The 19719-nt window shown below is 44.5% G+C and overlaps 1 protein-coding gene across 1 annotated transcript in view; it reads left to right on the top strand.

Moving 5' to 3' along the window:
• The window catches only part of ANKH (ANKH inorganic pyrophosphate transport regulator), a 563142-nt gene that overhangs the window by 316929 nt on the left and 226494 nt on the right, over positions 1 to 19719 (top strand). Inside the window, exon 4 of the mRNA XM_069219767.1 lies at positions 12183 to 12266. Within this exon, the coding sequence (XP_069075868.1) occupies positions 12183 to 12266 (84 nt within the window). The remainder of the gene's footprint in view (positions 1 to 12182; positions 12267 to 19719) is intronic.

Below are 19719 nucleotides of genomic sequence, written 5' to 3'. Positions count from 1 at the left end.
GATCGTCAATCCAGAAGGGTTTGATACAAGACCACTGCTCTCATTGTTACTGTTGAGATTTCTTGAGGTAATCCTCATTACCTACTGTCTCCCATTCCTTGGTACATTACCACAGTACTGAGGCATGCTGATAACCGCTGGCTTCATGCACATAAGTTGTTTTTCACTTATCTCACCCTGAGAGTGCTCTCCTTACCTGGCACCACCCTTTTTTACTCCAGCAGTATCCGGGGTGATCAAGAAAACCTCCCTTAACATAGCAAAAGTAACACAACAACTACAGAGGGAATGCATTTGGTACCTTTTGGATGCAGGTAGAGAAGACGTGCCACCTTAGGTGAATGAGCATTGTTAAGTCCAGAAGTGCTTAATGTCAACTAAAAAAACATTTGAAAGTACCATTATTGTGAGTGACACTGGTATTTATTATGTGAGTCAATAAAGTATGGTCAGTCCAGGGAGGGAGTGCGTGGGTTGTGGGAATGGAGGAGCAGTGGAACCGAGGGGGATCTGTAAGGTGGAGAAAAACATATCTCATATGATTGTGTGCTTTTATCTAATAGCCATTGTAGGAAAGTACCATCTTGCCTGGCATGTTACCCCCATATTTCACTGTATATATGTTGTTTTAGTTGTATGTGTCACTGGGACCCTGCCAGCCAGGGCCCCAGTGCTCATAAGTGTGCCCTGTATATGTTCCCTGTGTAGTGACTAACTGTCTCACTGAGGCTCTGCTAATTAGAACCTCAGTGGTTATGCTCTCTCATTTCTTTCCAAATTGTCACTAACAGGCTAGTGACCAATTTTACCAATTTACATTGGCATACTGGAACACCCTTATAATTCCCTAGTATATGGTACTAAGGTACCCAGGGTATTGGGGTTCCAGGAGATCCCTATGGGCTGCAGCATTTCTTTTGCCACCCATAGGGAGCTCTGACAATTCTTACACAGGCCTGCCACTGCAGCCTGAGTGAAATAACGTCCACATTATTTCACAGCCATTTTACACTGTACTTAAGTAACTTATAAGTCACCTATATGTCTAACCTTTACCTGGTAAAGGTTAGGTGCAAAGTTACTTAGTGTGTGGGCACCCTGGCACTAGCCAAGGTGCCCCCACATTGTTCAGGGCCAATTCCCCGGACTTTGTGAGTGCGGGGACACCATTACACGCGTGCACTATACATAGGTCACTACCTATGTATAGCTTCACAATGGTAACTCCGAATATGGCCATGTAACATGTCTAAGATCATGGAATTGCCCCACCAATGCCATCCTGGTATTGGGGAGACAATCCCATGATTCCCCGGGTCTCTAGCACAGACCCCGGTACTGCCAAACTGCCTTTCCCGGGGTTTCACTGCAGCTGCTGCTGCTGCCAACCCCTCAGACAGGTTTCTGCCCTCCTGGTGTACAGCCAGGCTTGGCCCAGGAAGGCAGAACAAAGGACTTCCTCAGAGAGAGGGTGTTACACCCTCTCCCTTTGGAATAAGGTGTCAGGGCTGGGGAGGAGTAGCCTCCCCCAGCCTCTGGAAATGCTTTGATGGGCACAGATGGTGCCCATCTCTGCATAAGCCAGTCTACACCGGTTCAGGGATCTCTCAGCCCTGCTCTGGCGCGAAACTGGACAAAGGAAAGGGGAGTGACCACTCCCCTGACCTGCACCTCCCCTGGGAGGTGCCCAGAGCTCCTCCAGTGTGCTCCAGACCTCTGCCATCTTGGAAACAGAGGTGCTGCTGGCACACTGGACTGCTCTGAGTGGCCAGGGCCAGCAGGTGACGTCAGAGACTCCTTCTGATAGGCTCCTTCAGGTGTTGCTAGCCTATCCTCTCTCCTAGGTAGCCAAACCTCCTTTTCTGGCTATTTAGGGTCTCTGCTTTGGGGAATTCCTTAGATAACGAATGCAAGAGCTCATCAGAGTTCCTCTGCATCTCTCTCTTCACCTTCTGCCAAGGAATCGACTGCTGACCGCGCTGGAAGCCTGCAAAACTGCAACAAAGTAGCAAAGACGACTACTGCGACATTGTAACGCTGATCCTGCCGCCTTCTTGACTGTTTTCCTGGTGGTGCATGCTGTGGGGGTAGTCTGCCTCCTCTCTGCACTAGAAGCTCCGAAGAAATCTCCTGAGGGTCGACGGAATCTTCCCCCTGCAACCGCAGGCACCAAAGAACTGCATCACCGGTCCTCTGGGTCTCCTCTCAGCACGACGAGCGAGGTCCCTTGAACTCAGCAACTCTGTCCAAGTGACTCCCACAGTCCAGTGACTCTTCAGTCCAAGTTTGGTGGAGGTAAGTCCTTGCCTCCCCACGCTAGACTGCATTGCTGGGAACCGCGTGTTTTGCAACTACTCCGGCTCCTGTGCACTCACCGAGGATTTCCTTCGTGCACAGCCAAGCCTGGGTCCCCGGCACTCTAACCTGCATTGCACGACCTCCTGAGTTGTCCTCCGGTGGCGTGGGACTCTCTTGTGCAACTTCGGGTGAGCACCGATTCACTCCACTTTGTAGTGTCTGTTCCGGCACTTCTGCGGGTACTGCTTGCTTCTGAGTGGGCGCTTTGTCTTGCTGGACGCCCCCTCTGTCCCCTCACGCAATTGGTGACATCCTGGTCCCTCCTGGGCCACAGCAGCATCCAGAAACCCTAACCGCGACCCTTGCAGCTAGCAAGGCTTGTTTGCGGTCTTTCTGTGGGAAAACACTTCTGTACGACTCTTCACGACGTGGGACATCCATCCTCCAAAGGGGAAGTTTCTAGCCCTTGTCGTTGGTGCAGAATCCTCAGCTTCTACCATCTGGTGGCAGCTTCTTTGCACCCACAGCTGGCATTTACTGGGCATCTGCCCACTCCCGACTTGATCGTGACTTTTGGACTTGGTCCCCTTGTTCCACAGGTACTCTCGTCTGGAAATCCATTGTTGTTGCATTGCTGGTGTTGGTCTTTCCTGCAGAATTCCCGTATCATGACTTCTGTGCTCTTTGGGGAACTTAGGTGCACTTTGCACCCACTTTTCAGGGTCTTGGGGTCGGCTATTTTTCTAACCCTCACTGTTTTCTTACAGTCCCAGCGACCCTCTACAAGGTCACAAGGTCACATAGGTTTGGGGTCCATTCGCGGTTCGCATTCCACTTCTAGAGTATATGGTTTGTGTTGCCCCTATCCCTATGGGCCCCCATTGCACTCTATTGTGACTATACATTGTTTACACTGTTTTCTATTGCTATTACTGCATATTTTGGTATTGTGTACATATATCTTGTGTATATTTGCTATCCTCATACTAAGGGTACTCACTGAGATACTTTTAGCATATTGTCATAAAAATAAAATACCTTTATTTTTAGTATATCTGTGTATTGTGTTTTTTTATGATATTGTGCATATGACACTAGTGGTACTGTAGGAGCTTCACTCGTCTCCTAGTTCAGCCTAAGCTGCTCTGCTAAGCTACCTTTTCTATCAGCCTAAGCTGCTAGACAACCCTCTACACTAATAAGGGATACCTGGGCCTGGTGCAAGGTGTAAGTACCCCTTGGTACTCACTACAAGCCAGTCCAGCCTCCTACAGCCATCCTAAGAGATAGAAGCTGGATTGTGTGTATGTAGTCTCTACAATGTAATAAATTATTTCAATGAGCTTTGCACTTCCTGCCCACTGTCCGCCATCGTTATCTGTGCCATGTTTTGTGCAATGTCTAGATCATATTGATAGTGGTCCACATTGGAAGATCTGCTCAATCTGGAGCCATATAAATTAGTTGTCAAGGTTTTAGCGGCCCACCTTTGGTAAAAAAAAAAAAAAAAGTATATCCTCCCCCAGGATCGCGTCGGCATATAGTTTGACAAAGGTAAGTCTGGGTTTCCTGCCTGCCAATTTGAGGTCCTTAATAATCCTATCCATGGTCATTGTAGGTGTTTGAGTAATGGAAGAAATATCATAACCAGCAGATAGTATTACCTTAGAACCACTACCATCTTTCCACTTTGTATTCATCCCTAAAGAGATAATTGCAGGGAGGAAAACCTTGCACAGTCCTTACAGGTTTTTGCATTAAGACGCTGCAGGTTCTTGTCAACCATTTATACCATACATCTGTTGATGTAGGGACTGAAAATGTAGTTTTGACAATAGTCCTGTGAACCCATAGCCCTTTGTTACCACCACCCTTGTGATGCATTTGGATAGGTTACAAGCCTCACTCTATTCCCAATTACTCCTACATCCTGAAAAGTACTTGAAGCTGTCAAATATTAGGTTAAGGATTGATGTCCTTGGTTTCCTCGGAGTAAGAATGTCATCTGATTACAGCATAATAATATAGCAACACCCTGCAGTGTCTACCCTATTGGGATTCTCAGCTTGTCACATGATGATGGTTACAGGGTTTAGAGCGTGAGAACAAATAGGAGCTGGGAGAAAGGACAACTGTCCTTTTGCCCCTGTAGAGAGGAAGAGTGCCCAAAACTCCAGCATTCAACTTGAGCAGATGGATCAACGTATAGCCATTTCACCTTGGCAATAAAGCTTTGGCCAATATCTGCTTTTCTCACTATCCTCAAAGGGAATCCCCAGAGAAAACTGTCAAAGGCTCTCTCTGGTAGACCTCTAAGACATTGTTGACATGCCGGGATATGTTAATAAGTAATCACAAATGATTTCTTAAATGTATGTTCAGGACAAAACCTCACTTGACAATCTTGAATGAAGTTCAGAATTACTTTATAGGCTTCTGAGTGGGCCTTATTAATTTCTCTGCATACTCTACTAGTGGTTTTGGCTTCTTTAAAGGTTGTATCTTTTCTGGGGCAAACAAAGTTTTGCTGATCATGTAGAACTTGTGAGGTAATCTATCACCACCAATTGCTTTGCTAAAAAGTGGATTAGATGTAACTTCCAATATCTGTTCTGTGGTCATTTCCTCCTTTAGCAATCTCTCACCCTCGTTAGACAGCACAGGGAGCACAGCCTCTTATAAAAACTCTACCATCCACGATATGAAAACATGATTAGAAAACATGGTTAGAAAGGTGTAGGTGACAAAAGTAGGATACAAACGTTTTTGTGATTTTGACAGGGTGAGTGCAAATTTTATGAGCATTTGTCAAGAATGTCAGGGATAGCGGACATTGATTCCTTTTGTTTAAAAGCTTAAAGACAGCCCATCTATGCCCTCTGTTTAAAAGCTAAAATACAACATATCTATGCCCCTTGATAATAATAGCACTATCTCAGATGAGGGTGTGTTCTTCGTTTGATATAAACAGGGCACTGAGATAACATTTCTTCCATTCTAAGGGTATCAAAATATATGGAGGTTGGTGTATATTAGAGAGGTTTGGGACTTTCTTGATCTCCCTTTCTATGGTGGCTTGTGTCTCTTTTTCATTTTGTATTTTCCCACATCTAAGCCATTCATGAGGTTTCCCTATATGACTGTCATTCCGGCTGCCCATAGGGTCAACACTGAAGACACTGAGACTTTATTTAAGTCAAGGTATATGCGTAGATCTGCTTTTACAGATGATTTCTCTGTATTTTGTGTCTAGTTGTAATTTCCCTCTGTCATTTAGATGGTGGCACCACATGGCCCAACTTAGCTCCCAACTGAATTTAATGGGTGTATGTTCCGAAAGCTCTCCCTCTATAATGGATTCAGTCCAAGCATCTGTGTTTGACCTCATGGACAGAGGCTTGAGTCCCAGTGGGTCCACTCAGCCTCTCATCCTTCCAAGGTTCATAAAATGAGTAGCATTGAACTGTTGAACAACATGCATCTGTTATTTCAGTGCCAAGAGACCCACGATTTAGATTGACATGTGCTTTACAAATACACATGTTAAGTTAACAGTGGATTCTTAGGGGGGTACTAGCTTCTAAGTAAGGTACTACTCAATCCTAGAACAGAAGCCATTGGTTGTGCCTTTGATGCCATCGTATTTGAAACAATAGAGTAGGCACGTCAACAAAAACAAACACAGATGGTTTGGTTGGGTTGGGTGGTAACCCACCCTTGTCAGAAGATAGGAGTGGCAGTTCCAGTAGGCCATCCTACCTTCATAAATTAATGATGGGTGCCTTCTTTGATTCAGACAATGAAGGTAGAGCCCAGTCGACAACAGTGGAAAAAAAGAATGGAGAAGGAAAGAGGCAGAGGATAAAACAATAATGTACCAGCAAGAATTTGGGGACCTTGGCCAGTTTCACATGTCAACTAAAATGAAAGCAACAATAGGGCTACGTGTATTTATCACTTATCTAAACATTGTATGGAAGAACAAATCTTCCTAGTATTGCCCCTTGCTCTTCCCCCAGGAATGGATAAGAATACAAATTAGCATAGGTTTACAAATATTGGTTATGTATCCTAACTTATCCTTGTAGCGAACCCTTCAAATCTTTGAATCGCTTTCAGGGTGAGTGTAGAGCTAGCAATCAAATCAAACCAGTGTTACACTAATTCTTAAAATGGAAGAATATTGTAACGCAATGGGCAAAATTGATACTTACTGCTTCAAAGGCAAAAGGTTATAATGTCCACTGCTACCGGTTCTTTAATTCAGCATGGTAGCGTGTATCTTTCAACAAGTCCCTGAATAAAGAGTTCATGCTGCACTATTTTCCGCAGCAGCCCTGTATGCACTGTGTTTTAGGATTTTATAGATTATATGGATTTTTCTACTTTGCTCTGGGCCATTCACTTTCTAGACCGGCATTTGCCAACCCATTTTGTGACTGATTCCAGCCACTCTTTTCCCAAACTTGTATGGCGACTCTGATATTAGGACTTCTCTCTTTATTGGTGGAATTTCTTCAGTATTTTTGCCACTCTTTTTAGTTGTGAATGCTCTCCTTCAGATACCATAAACGTCTCTAATTCTCCTGCTTCCCTGTATACCTTGTTTTTCTTTCGATTGAAATAATAATCATAATAAGCATAATGGACGGATCCAGCAGTCCGCACTTAATGTCCCATTTACGAAGTGAAGACTACAGAGCTAGAAACTTTTCTTTTTATGTCTGTCTCATGACCACAAACATTGGCAAACCAGTAGGTCTTGTCTTCACAATACTTGCACTAAATTATTGGCTTTGACAAAGATTGTTTGCAGAGCATTGTTAAATTAAAGAAAACAATCCAGATATAGGAATAAACATAAACACATATATCTTAAGATATCTCAAATCTGAATATTGAATATAAAGTATTCAGGTGCATGTTTAGCAAACTTTCACACAACACAGCAAGCCGCTTTGCTGCACTGCACTGACTGAAAGGGAAATGGCAGTAAGGCGTTGTTTTTAACATTATACAGCACATACCTGTCCTCTCCATGCCATGGTGCACTTTTGGCTGCCTCGCGCCAACGCAGGCACCCTTGTGCAAGGGTGCCTGCATTTTAAGCAAAATTGTTTTTGTGCAGGAATGAACACCTTCCTGCACAAAAACAATCGTGAGAGACATTTTCCTCTTTCTATGTGTGCTGCAGAATGGGTCACACATAGAAATAGGAAATAACAAGGAGAAATAAAGATATTTCTTCTTGTTGTGACTCCCATGGGGAGGCTTAGCATTTTTACGCATTTCCAGGTCTACCGATAATGGTAAATCTGGGAATGTGCTAAAATCCATGGGTGCACCAGGCAATTTGCGCTGGCTTGGTTATTCCAGTTTTATCAAGCCATGCAGAGCTACGCATTGTGGACTTGTGTAGCTTGGAAAATCTGACTTTGTTGTTGTGTCGCCCTTGCTCTGCCTTGCGTGGCTCTAGGGTGTAGTAACACAATGATAAATATGCCCTTCCGTCTTTATAAACAACATTGTTTATTTTGCAAATTTTACAATGGAAAGTCTAAAAGTAATTTGAGAAACTTATTGCACGTAATCCCTCCCAAAAAAGCAGAGAACTAACTGCATGTACTTGAAAGAACATAGTAACTGTCCGAGAAAGTGTGGGAATTCAAAGGAAAATGATTGCCATTTAATTACCTGGTGTCTGCAGCAGCCCAGTGAGCAGATTGCTGGGCTCCTGGAAGAACAGGCATGTTTCTAGTCATTCTTCTGCCTGAACAAATTTAGTGATTTCAAAATCCTGCCCCTCCACCCAGTTATAACTGCTTATTTGTGTGCATTCTGAGCTTTCATTTAACATGTGCAGACCAGGAGATAAAAGAAACCATTTCAAAGGCTGCTCTTTAGTCAAACCTGGCAAAAACATACATGTTGCTGTGCTTTTACCAAAGTCCTGGGTGAGGTGGCGAGCAATACAGAGAGTGCAGGGCCAGAAAAGTGAGGGGGAAGCAGCACATGGGGAGGGAGCAAGAAAACTTGCACTCCCCATGCAGTGTTCAAAGAAAAAAAATAGCTCTCTTGTGTGAGCTCTTAAAGCAGAGGTCTTCAAACTGGGGGGCTGGCCCCTCTAGGGGGGCCTCAAGTGATCAGAGGGGGGGCGGCAGACTCGGGCCAAAAGAAAAATTATACAGATAACAGGCCTTTGTTTTAAGCAGAAGCATGTTATTTCATTTTTAAAAAGGTATCAGTACTTAACTGCAATGTTTAAATAGGTCTAGACCTATTTAAACTTTGCCATCTTTATCAAGTAATTTTGAAAAATTATGAGGGGGCCAAATGATTTCTTTTTTTTTCAACTGGGGGGTGCGGCATTAAAAAGTTTGGAGACCACTGCCTTAAAGGATGCAAGTTAGCCAGTCACCTGATGGCAAAAAATCAGTGCTCAAGGGAGGGACAAACACATGAAGGGAACGTGACAGGCTCAAAGTCTACTGTAATTATTTTATGGCCCACAAGAGGTTTTTGTTAAACAGACAGATGTAGAAGAGACCCAAAAAATAGCTGTAACAAAGATCTTATTATTCCTGTACAAGAGCAGGCCATTCTGCTTTTTTGTTAATGAGATCACCTGTCCAGCCTGAAGATGGTGCATAAAGTATACTGGAATTGATCTTCAGTCCTTAAAATTGTGGTGTTTCTGAACCAAATCCAAAATGTAATGGAACTCTAAATTAGGGTCAAAAGTCAGTTTTGTTAGTTCGGTTATGAAGGAATGCAGGCAAGTCATCCGACTCTCGACACCATTATCTCTGTGGCTTCCGTCTTCAAAGTCAATTGTTTTCTTGGTTAAGTGCTGTAGTTCGTGTCCCAAGTCAGGTGCTAATACGATCTATATGATTCTTTGCTATATCCACCTCCCGTTTGTTGTGTCCAATCAAGTTCGAAATGAAGCCAAGTCTGACCTCAGTGGTCTAACATCTGTTGCCATTGATCAAGATATCTTTTCAGACCTCTGTCTTTCCAACTTAGCTGTGACAGCCTCTGTGAATAAAGATTAATTAAATATTTTGCCATTGTACGTTTTTATTATACACTGAAAGTCAAATGAATCAATATCATGACTAGCAAACATGAATGGGCCAGGTGATTGATAGGCACAAACCAAGATCATTATTGACTTTGGAGTTTTTGTGTCCATGTATGTCAACAGGAGTATCCTGCATATGTGTGGCAATCCAATGTCCACTATATAGTATCCATGACTCACCGGCTTAATCAAACTTATAGAAGTTGTAGTAAAGGAAGGAAAGAAGCCTAACTATCTAAGAAGTGTCACCATGAGTGAGGAAGAAGAGGAAGAAAGGGCACAGAAACAGTGGGGACACCACTCCATGGAAACAAATCCACTGGCTTCGGGTACTAACATGAGTAGGAAAATAAAACTAGTCTTTATATTCCAGCAGGGCAACCACCTGTATATAGCAGAGCAAAAACATCAGGCAAGTATTGTACAAAAGACCAAAGTCTAGTATACGTGAGCCTGAGATTTTCTGTGTGCATGTCATGTTGGAACTTGTCAATGCCACCACAATATTTGCAGGTTAAAGGTTGTTTTGGATTAGTGGAAGAGTCTGTCCCATCTCACCCAAAATAGTGTCTACCTTTGGACTCCTAGCTCCTATTCTCACCTCTTTATTCTGAGGATATCAGGTCCTCACGAAGAACGCTACGCTTCTGACTGTACTATACCACCATTGGCTCTCCTTCATTTCTCAGTCCAGGTATGAACCAAGCACTGTGGCATCCACTCACAATCGAGCCATGTAACGGGTCAGATTGACTTCTGGTGGAAGACTTCTTTTTGCCACCATAATCTAGCTGGTGCTGCAGATCTTTCAGTAGATTGGCATCCTCAGATCCAGGTGCCTGTTGTGATCGTCCAAAACCATCTACATGTTCAGGTGGCCCTTTTAGTCTAATCTGGCATATGCCAGGGGTGTCCGAGGGCAAGAGACACTTGTAAAAACCATGTTAGAGGTATTAGGTCCATGGAGATGTTGGAAATTGTATCAGGTAGGTAAAGTGAGGACAAGCACTAATGAGTGTCAGACATCTTGGTTGCTGACAAGCCTTGCCTATTCTCGTTATTCCCTTCCTTAAGCAATGAGTAAATGCTAAAGCATCAATCACAATAGTTGAGGCCTCTTCGAAACAAAAACACACTGACCTCCAAAAACTCCAAAACCTAATAATTTATTTCAGTGTCAATGCAGAAAGACAGTTTCCAGAAGCCACCAAGAGAGTCCAACCCAGTGCAGTTATGGCCCTATTACACACTGCACTTTTATATTGTACGGAAGTAGATGCAGAAACCCATGTAGCCGTCCTACAGGGATCAACCTTAAGAATCTCCTTGACAAACGCCTATTGTGCAGCTAACCTGGATTTAATCACTTTTTCATTGGTCCCAAATTCCTTATCTGGCTGCCCATGGACAGATAGAAAAATAAGAAATAGTAGGGTTTTGCTGGTTGTGGTCGAGGTAGAAAGAGCGCAGTTAGGCACAGAGGGAGAGAACCTGAAAAAAGGGACTTCAGATGTTCTGTCGTTGTGGCAGAATGCCTCATCAGATGAGACTGCGCATTCCAGTGACTACTGACGCCACAAGTGTGTGCAAAAGACTGCTTTAATGACACAGATGCACATCACAGTATTAATCTGTGGCAAAGGCCATACATACTAAACTTGTCAACCTCAATAATACATCATATTCCTGAATGCCCCACACCATGCCCCTCCCCTAAAATTCATCTTTTTTTTACTCAACTGACCTCCCAGGAACACCTTTTGTCTTTGTCTTTCTCAGACTCTTAAGGCTAACATGACACCTTTACCTGAAAATAACTGTAAACTCAGTGACCCCCTCCCACTGAGTAAATCTGCCCGTACTGCAGCAAAACCAACCCTGTTTCTATGCCTCCCTACAGTCACATGTAAATATACAAAAACATTAACAGAAGCATCATATCAATGCAACTCCCACTCAGGGCGAACATTCTTCTTAAAACACTCTGACCTCCACCCCCCAATTTCCTTAATCCGTCCCATCCCACAACCCCACATGTATGCCTCTGTAACAATTCCTATTCTGAATGAATGTGTTCCAAACTCCATTGCCAACCATACTACTACCCTCAATGCCTTCCCCAAAACTGCCAAAGCATGGTCACTCTTCACTCTTCACCCATCACTGTGCCCAAATATAAAAAAACTCCCACTTCCAGTCTTCTTTTCAAGGCTGCCCACACTCGTACCGAAAGACCTCTGCCCCAGGATATTTGCACAATACCACTCTCCTTTCCATCACTCTCAGGTCCGTTTTGCTTTTCTTAATTATCAGTACCAGTCCCTCCCATCGCTCCACCATATCGCTGATATCCTGCGCGCCCCACTAAGATCCCACAAATATGAAAAGCCCCAAAAAAGAGCCAAACCCTCACAGCTGAAAACAACACAGCTTCATCCTCCTTTATGCAGGTTTCACCCCTCTAACACAACAATCTTTTCCAACGATTCCAGCATAATAGGCCTTCACGTTCTCTGTCCAACACACCTTTTCCTAGCCCACCCTCCCAGGATCCTTTTTCCCAACTGTGTATCCCAAATCATCTTCTTGTTAAAGGCCACTCTCCATAGCTGCCCAAAAGTGCTTCTACAGGTGCACGGAATAGATTTGTTCAGTTCCTTGCTTGCACTGAAGGCACATAGTAAAGCATCTATTTGCTGTTTTTTTCCGGTGCATGTACAGCAGGCTGGTGGAAGGAGGCCACGAATTACGTCATATAGAATGTCATTTGTACTCAACCTCAATTTTCTGTTTCTTTCAGGCGTGGACGCATGCTGGCATTCTCCTCAAGCACAAGTACAGTTTCCTGGTGGGTTGCGCATCCATCACTGATGTCATAGCACAGGTAAGGTCAGCCCGTACCAGGAATACTGAGTTGTGGGGGGGGCTCAGCATGTCAGCATTGTTGTTCTTTGACACCCCCAGAACATGAATGAATCTTGGTGTTGGATCAGATGGATGGTGTTCTTTCCACGAGGAATTGTTGATGTGATATTTAGAGACCCTTCCTCCCTGGATGTCACAGTCAGAAATACAGTAAAGGGCAGACACAGAATGGTTCACTGATGCAATTAAAAATTAAAATTATTAAGGTGTGACAAACCGTTCAACAAGCCCCTTTTAATTTTAGCGGTTACTTGATGTCATATCTGACTTAAGTCTCCATATAATGTGTTGGTGGAGGGGCCGATGGAAAAGGACTTACAGGACCAGTGTTCAACTTAAGTGGTAAGGGCCAACCAACCCACTCAAGTGGTAAGGGAAGGTAACTAGTAGCAAATGGAGACGAGAAGGACTGGGGATTAGGTATACATTGAACAAAGGCAAAGCGATTTTGAATGCCTAGTGAAGGGGAGGTGTGTATAGCAGACACCATGGGAGGGTATGATGAATATGTTAGCACAGAGAGGTAGTTGTGGAATTTTAGCGATTGGTGACTGGACCTACAGAGACCCGAATGTGGGAAGTCCCGAGAGATTTGACGTGTGTGCCATCAGAAACATGAAAATTGTGAGTTGGTGAGATTGAACACTTGCAGAGGGAGACATGAAAATTAGGCACGTGGGGAAGAGGACGTGTTGATATTGGAATTAAAGGGGAGGACCAAAGTCAGTAATGTGGGCATCAGGCACCTGGTTTTGGGCAGGTGGAGACTGGGATGTGGATGGAGAGCTGGAAAGAGTTAGAACCCCCTCCACGTGGGCTGGTATGGGTAGGAAGAAGGGATGTCATTGCACACCTCACAGTCAGATTTTCCACTTGGGGTGATGGTCTTTTTGGCAAGCCAGGTGCCAAGACAAGAAATGTAAAACTCGACCACAACTGTAGTCTTAGTTCATCTGGGCAGTATCAGCTTGGCATCTGATAACATCATTTCATTGAAGGTTCTGGTTTCAGTTTCTAACAGTATTCGAGGTAGGGACCTCTTTTATAAATCAAACGTTGGCACAGACTTGTGCCAACTCAACGAAAAGTTAACTGTTTTAACTCACACGACCACGTTGCAGTGACAGTTCCAATCCATGCACGATTATTCTAGTTTTATATCTGTCGCTTGCACTTTACTTTCGGTTCATCTATTATATGATATGCTTGTAAAAAATAACATTGAAGCGCAGAATGAAAAGTATAACTTAACGTTTGGTTAACTTGAATGTGTAAGATCAAATGATTGTTTGCTTTGATCCCTTGTACAAAGAAATTGTTAAATAACGGGACGTTGGAGCATCTTGTTTCGGAATCTGTGTTACTTGTGGTCCCATCTCAAGACCTTATGGACCTGCCTCCCTCCTCACCACGAACTTATTTTCCATCTTTAAACTTTGACCCAAAACAACAAGGAGTAAAAATGAGGATAGATAGGACAACAGTGACAAAAGGGAGAAAGGAGTGGCGTAAAGAGGTCTGCGAGAGTGACTTAAAGAGACAGGAAGTGTAGGGAGGTAGAAGAAAGAGACGCCCGCAGCGGCGGACTCCTCTGAAAAACTTCTAACTCTTGTACTGTTTTTTTTTCTCTTTTTGTATGTTTGTTTTTCAAACAAATGAAGCTTTCAATTCAGATGGGGAGGCCTGGGAAGGCTAGAGGCTGCGGATGCAACAATTCACCCCATCCCAGAATAGTGACATGAATGAGCCTTTTGTTGCTCTTGCCAGGGCATAGCCTTGAGTTAATAGTTGGGTACAAGTGCTTTTAGTCGGGTATGGTGAGATGTCTGCCGAATTTCACCAGGAACTTTCACATACACACAGACGAAAACGCATGCACACTCTCTCCCTATCTGCTTTGAAAGTCCTCAAAAATGTTGGTTATGTTACAAAACTTTGGGGCATATTTACAAGCCCCTAGTGCCCCCTTGCTCAGAGCAAGCGTTAAAATGACACACCCATTTTAATCAATGGGCCTCCCTGTGCTTTGCTGACGCTAGTGCAGAAAAGCATCACAATAGCATAAAAAATGTTGACGCTATTGTCGTAATGACTTCCATGGTGCGCCGTATTGTAAATACAGCACAACCATGGTGTCATTAGGTGGGGCAGGGCTGACGCAAGAAAAGTGGAGTATCGGACCGATGTGACACTTTCTTGTAAACATGCCCCGTAGTGATTTCTCTCAGTACCCCTACCAGCCTACATTCCTCTCCCTTTCCACTGCCCCCCAGACCCCTCTCGTGCATCCTACTTGTCGTATAATGTATTTAACATATGGCAGCCTGATTGTTGGAAAATCTGAAGCTCCCTCCTCCCCCCATCTTACTGACTAAGCTGCACCCATGACTCTTGCACTACTAGTCACAACATTACAACAAACTATAATGTGAATGATAAAATTATATTAAAAACATACATATTTTACAAGAAAATATAAGCGTATGTCTGGGAAGATAAACCACCCGAGCTGGCTAACCAGTGCTGCTTTTTTATGCAAGTAAGATAAAACAAATTTTAGAGTGAACACATTTTAGCAGATCTGTACTGGGACTTTTTTCTAAGGGTAGGCTCCAAGGACAGAGTGTGAGCAAGAATGCAATAAGCTACTGATAAGGGTGAGCAGAGGGCATTTGGCAGAAATCTCTGTTTGCCTTTTTCTCGGTTTAGTCGCTCCCGAGTCATAATACAAATATAAATGGGCCGCCGTTTCCCAAAGAGAGCTACTTAAGTAAATATTTTTACTTGTTTCATTGTTTCTAACGTGGTACCTGAAGATTTCTCAGTAGTGCACTTTTCTTGCTCCAGTTTTACTAGTCATACAGCTACAGTGCCAGAGGGTGATCGAAATCAGTGAAAACTTTTAGAATAGAAATATTGTTTATATCCTACAGAGCAAACAAACATCGACAAAGACAATAGTTGTGGCTTTTGTAGAGTTAGACTGGTTGCCATGCTTCACAGCACAAAATCAGATGGGTTTTATGGCATGGGCAAAGTGGGCAATTGCCACTTCTCATGAGGCCCCCTGGCAAAGTGAACTTTCTCACCAGCTTACTTCTGTGAATGTTTGTATCTTAAATGTTAACATACAATTCAATGTTGCTAGGCAAAACAGGCCTTGAATTATTAAATATTGGGTCAAAAGATTTGAAATTGTTGAAATTGTTTCAAACAGGGCCCCACACAATATTTCGTGCCCGGTGTCCCCAATATCCTTAAGATGACACTGCACACAATAAAGAAGAAAGGATATAGAAGAGCACGGATAGACCGAAGATTGCTTTGTGGCAGATCTTAAGAAGAAAGCTTAGCAGGAGTAAGAGCACAATATGGATCAGAGCCAGGGTCGGACAGGCCTATGGGGCAATCAGGCACAGCCCACGGAAGGTCTCCTAGGTCAGTGTGTGGGCCGGTTTTTGGGTTGTTTGCGGGCCTGTTTTATTCTCTGCTGGGCAAAGTTTTATTGCTGATTTTTCTGATATTAAAACAAACATTGCCTGCAGCAGGCCCAAATCCATGCAGTCTGCCTTAGCTTTCTATTTCGCTAATGAGAGCCACTTTTATTTTGGTGTCTGGATCTGTTTGCTGTCCCAGTCCGATCCAATGAGAACACATGGTAGGTGACAACCATCGCTGAACTAGTTAAAAAAACATAAAATGCAATAAATGCAGTGGCTCAAAGCCTGTCTTAGAAGCTGCGCAATGGTGAATGACAGGTTTGCGGAACTCCAAGCCTGCTTACCCTTGATTCCACCTCAAGCCGGTTTCTTCCACCATTACACTTCCTGTATTTGTATCTCACTCTTGCAGGTACCTTTTCACCCCTGATTTCTCCTTTTGCACTTTTTTTCCTAGCATACTATTACTCCTTCATTCTTCCTTTTTCACTGTTATCTCTCTTCCCCGGATGATGAAAAATTAGTCCAGGACCTCAAAAATGAGCAGTGGTGACCACCACCTCCAACCACCAGCACAGATTGTAAGCAGTGAATACATGTATAGCTCAGAACTCTGCACAAGGGGTGTAGGAAAGTACCATCTTGCCTGGCATGTTATCCCCATTTTTCACTGTATATATGTTGTTTTAGTTGTATGTGTCACTGGGACCCTGCCAGCCAGGGCCCCAGTGCTCATAAGTGTGCCCTGAATGTGTTACCTGTGTTATGACTAACTGTCTCACTGAGGCTCTGCTATCCAGAACCTCAGTGGTTATGCTCTCACATTTCTTTCCAAATTGTCACTAACAGGCTAGTGACCAATTTCACCAATTCACATTGGCATACTGGAACACCCTTATAATTTCCTAGTATATGGTACTGAGGTACCCAGGGTATTGGGGTTCCATGAGATCCCTAGGGGCTGCAGCATTTCTTTTGCCACCCATAGGGAGCTCTGACAATTCTTACACAGGCCTGCCACTGCAGCCTGAGTGAAATAACGTCCACGTTATTTCACAGCCATTTACCATTGCACTTAAGTAACTTATAAGTCACATATATGTCTAACCTTTACCTGGTAAAGGTTAGGTGCAAAGTTACTTAGTGTGTGGGCACCCTGGCACTAGCCAAGGTGCCCCCACATTGTTCAGGGCAAATTCCCCGGACTTTGTGAGTGCGGGGACACCATTACATGCGTGCACTACACATAGGTCAATACCTATGTGTAGTTTCACAATGGTAACTCCGAATATGGCCATGTAACATGTCTATGATCATGGAATTGCCCCTTCTATGCCATCCTGGCATTGTTGGCACAATCCCATGATCCCACGGGTCTGTAGCACAGACCCGGGTACTGCCAAACTGCCTTTTCAGGGGTTTCACTGCAGCTGCTGCTGCTGCCAACCCCTCAGACAGGTTTCTGCCCTCCTGGGGTCCAGCCAGGCTTGGCCCAGGATGGCAGAACAAAGGACTTCCTCAGAGAGAGGGTGTTACACCCTCTCCCTTTGGAAAAAGGTGTTAAGGCAGGGGAGGAGTAGCCCCCCCCACAGCCTCTGAAAATGCTTTCATGGGCACAGATGGTGCCCATTTCTGCATAAGCCAGTCTACACCGGTTCAGGGACCCCTCAGCCCTGCTCTGGCGCAAAACTGGACAAAGGAAAGGGGAGTGACCACTCGCCTGACCTGCACCTCCCCTGGGAGGTGCCCAGAGCTCCTTCAGTGTGTTCCAGACCTCTGCCATCTTGGAAACAGAGGTGCTGCTGGCACACTGGACTGCTCTGAGTGGCCAGGGCCAGCGGGTGACGTCAGAGACTCCTTCTGATAGGCTCCTTCAGGTGTTGCTACCCTATCTTCTCTCCTAAGTAGCCAAACCCTCTTTTCTGGCTATTTAGGGTCTCTGCTTTGGGGATTTCCTTAGATAACGAATGCAAGAGCTCATCCGAGTTCCTCTGCATCTCTCTCTTCACCTTCTGCCAAGGAATCGACTGCTGACCGCGCTGGAAGCCTGCAAAACTGCAACAAAGTAACGAAGACGACTACTGCAACTCTGTAACGCTGATCCTGCCGCCTTCTCGACTGTTTTCCTGGTGGTGCATGCTGTGGGGGTAGTCTGCCTCCTCTCTGCACTAGAAGCTCCGAAGAAATCTCCCGTGGGTCGACGGAATCGTCCCCCTGCAACCACAGGCACCAAAGAACTGCATTACCGGTCCCCTGGGTCTCCTCTCAGCACGACGAGCGAGGTCCCTTGAATCCAGCAACTCTGTCCAAGTGACTCCCACAGTGCAGTGACTCTTCAGTCCAAGTTTGGTGGAGGTAAGTCCTTGCCTCCCCACGCCAGACTGAATTGCTTGGAACCGCGTCTTTTGCAGCTACTCCGGCTCCTGTGCACTTTCCGAGGGAATCCTTTGTGCACAGCCAAGCCTGGGTCCACGGCACTCTAACCTGCATCGCACGACCTCCTGAGTTGGCCTCCGGCGGCGTGGGACTCCTTTGTGCAACTTCGGGTGAGCACCGTTTCACTCCTCTTCGTAGTGCCTGTTCCGGCACTGAGAGGGCACCTTGTCTTGCTGGCGCCCCCTCTGTCCCCTGACGCAATTGGCGACATCCTGGTCCCTCCTGGGCCACAGCAGCATCCAAAAACCCTAACCGCACAACTTGCAGCTAGCAAGGCTTGTTTGCGGTCTTTCTTCAGGAAGACACTTCTGCACGACTCTTCACAACGTGGGACATCCATCCTCCAAAGGGGAAGTTTCTAGCCCATGTCGTTCCTGCAGAATCCTCAGCTTCTACTGTCCAGTAGCAGCTTCTTTGCACCCACAGCTGGCATTTCCTGGGCATCTGCCCACTCTCGACTTGGTCGTGACTTTTGGACTTGGTCCCCTTGTTCCACAGGTACCCTCATCTGGAAATCCATCATTGCTGTATTGCGGGTTTTGGTGTTTCCTGCAGAATTCCCCTATCACGACTTCTGTGCTCTTTGGGGAACTTTAGTGCACTTTGCACTCACTTTTCAGGGTCTTGGGGTGGGCTATTTTTCTAACCCTCACTGTTTTCTTACAGTCCCAGCGACCCTCTACAAGGTCACATAGGTTTGGGGTCCATTCGTGGTTCGCATTCCACTTTTGGAGTATATGGTTTGTGTTGCCCCTATCCCTATGTGTCCCCATTGCATCCTATTGTAACTACACATTGTTTGCACTGTTTTCTAATACTATACTGCATATTTTTGGTATTGTGTACATATATCTTGTGTATATTTGCTATCCTCATACTGAGGGTACTCACTGAGATACTTTTGGCATATTGTCATAAAAATAAAGTACCTTTATTTTTAGTATATCTGTGTATTGTGTTTTCTTATGATATTGTGCATATGACACTAGTGGTACTGTAGGAGCTTCACTCGTCTCCTAGTTCAGCCTAAGCTGCTCTGCTAAGCTACCATTATCTATCAGCCTAAGCTGCTAGACACCCTATACACTAATAAGGGGTACCTGGGCCTGGTGCAAGGTGTAAGTACCCCTTGGTACCCACTACAAGCCAGTCCAGCCTCCTACATTGGTTGTGCAGCGGTGGGATAAGTACTTTGCAACTACTTACCACTTTTGTCATTGTACTTTTCATAAGAGAAAAATATACAAAACAAGTTCAGTGTATGTACACCTAACCAAAAATTGTTGCTTTTCTTCTCTCAGTTCTTTTCAGTGCTGAAAAGTACCTCTAAACTTTCAAAAAGTTCTTTAAAAGTTTAAAATGTTTTTTTTCTGTCTTTCCAAAAGTTCTAAAAACTTTTTCTCACTTTTTCTATCACTTAAACACTTTCTAAAATGTCTGGCACAGGCCAAACTGTTGATCTGTCCAAACTTGCTTATGATCACCTTAGCTGGAAAGGAGCAAGGAGTCTCTGCATAGAAAGAGGTTTAAGTGTAG

Source organism: Pleurodeles waltl, chromosome 2_2 (genome assembly GCF_031143425.1).
Source record: "Pleurodeles waltl isolate 20211129_DDA chromosome 2_2, aPleWal1.hap1.20221129, whole genome shotgun sequence".
Lineage (NCBI taxonomy): Eukaryota > Metazoa > Chordata > Amphibia > Caudata > Salamandridae > Pleurodeles > Pleurodeles waltl.
Note: the sequence above shows the minus strand (reverse complement) of the source record. Positions and strands in the feature narration are given on the sequence as shown.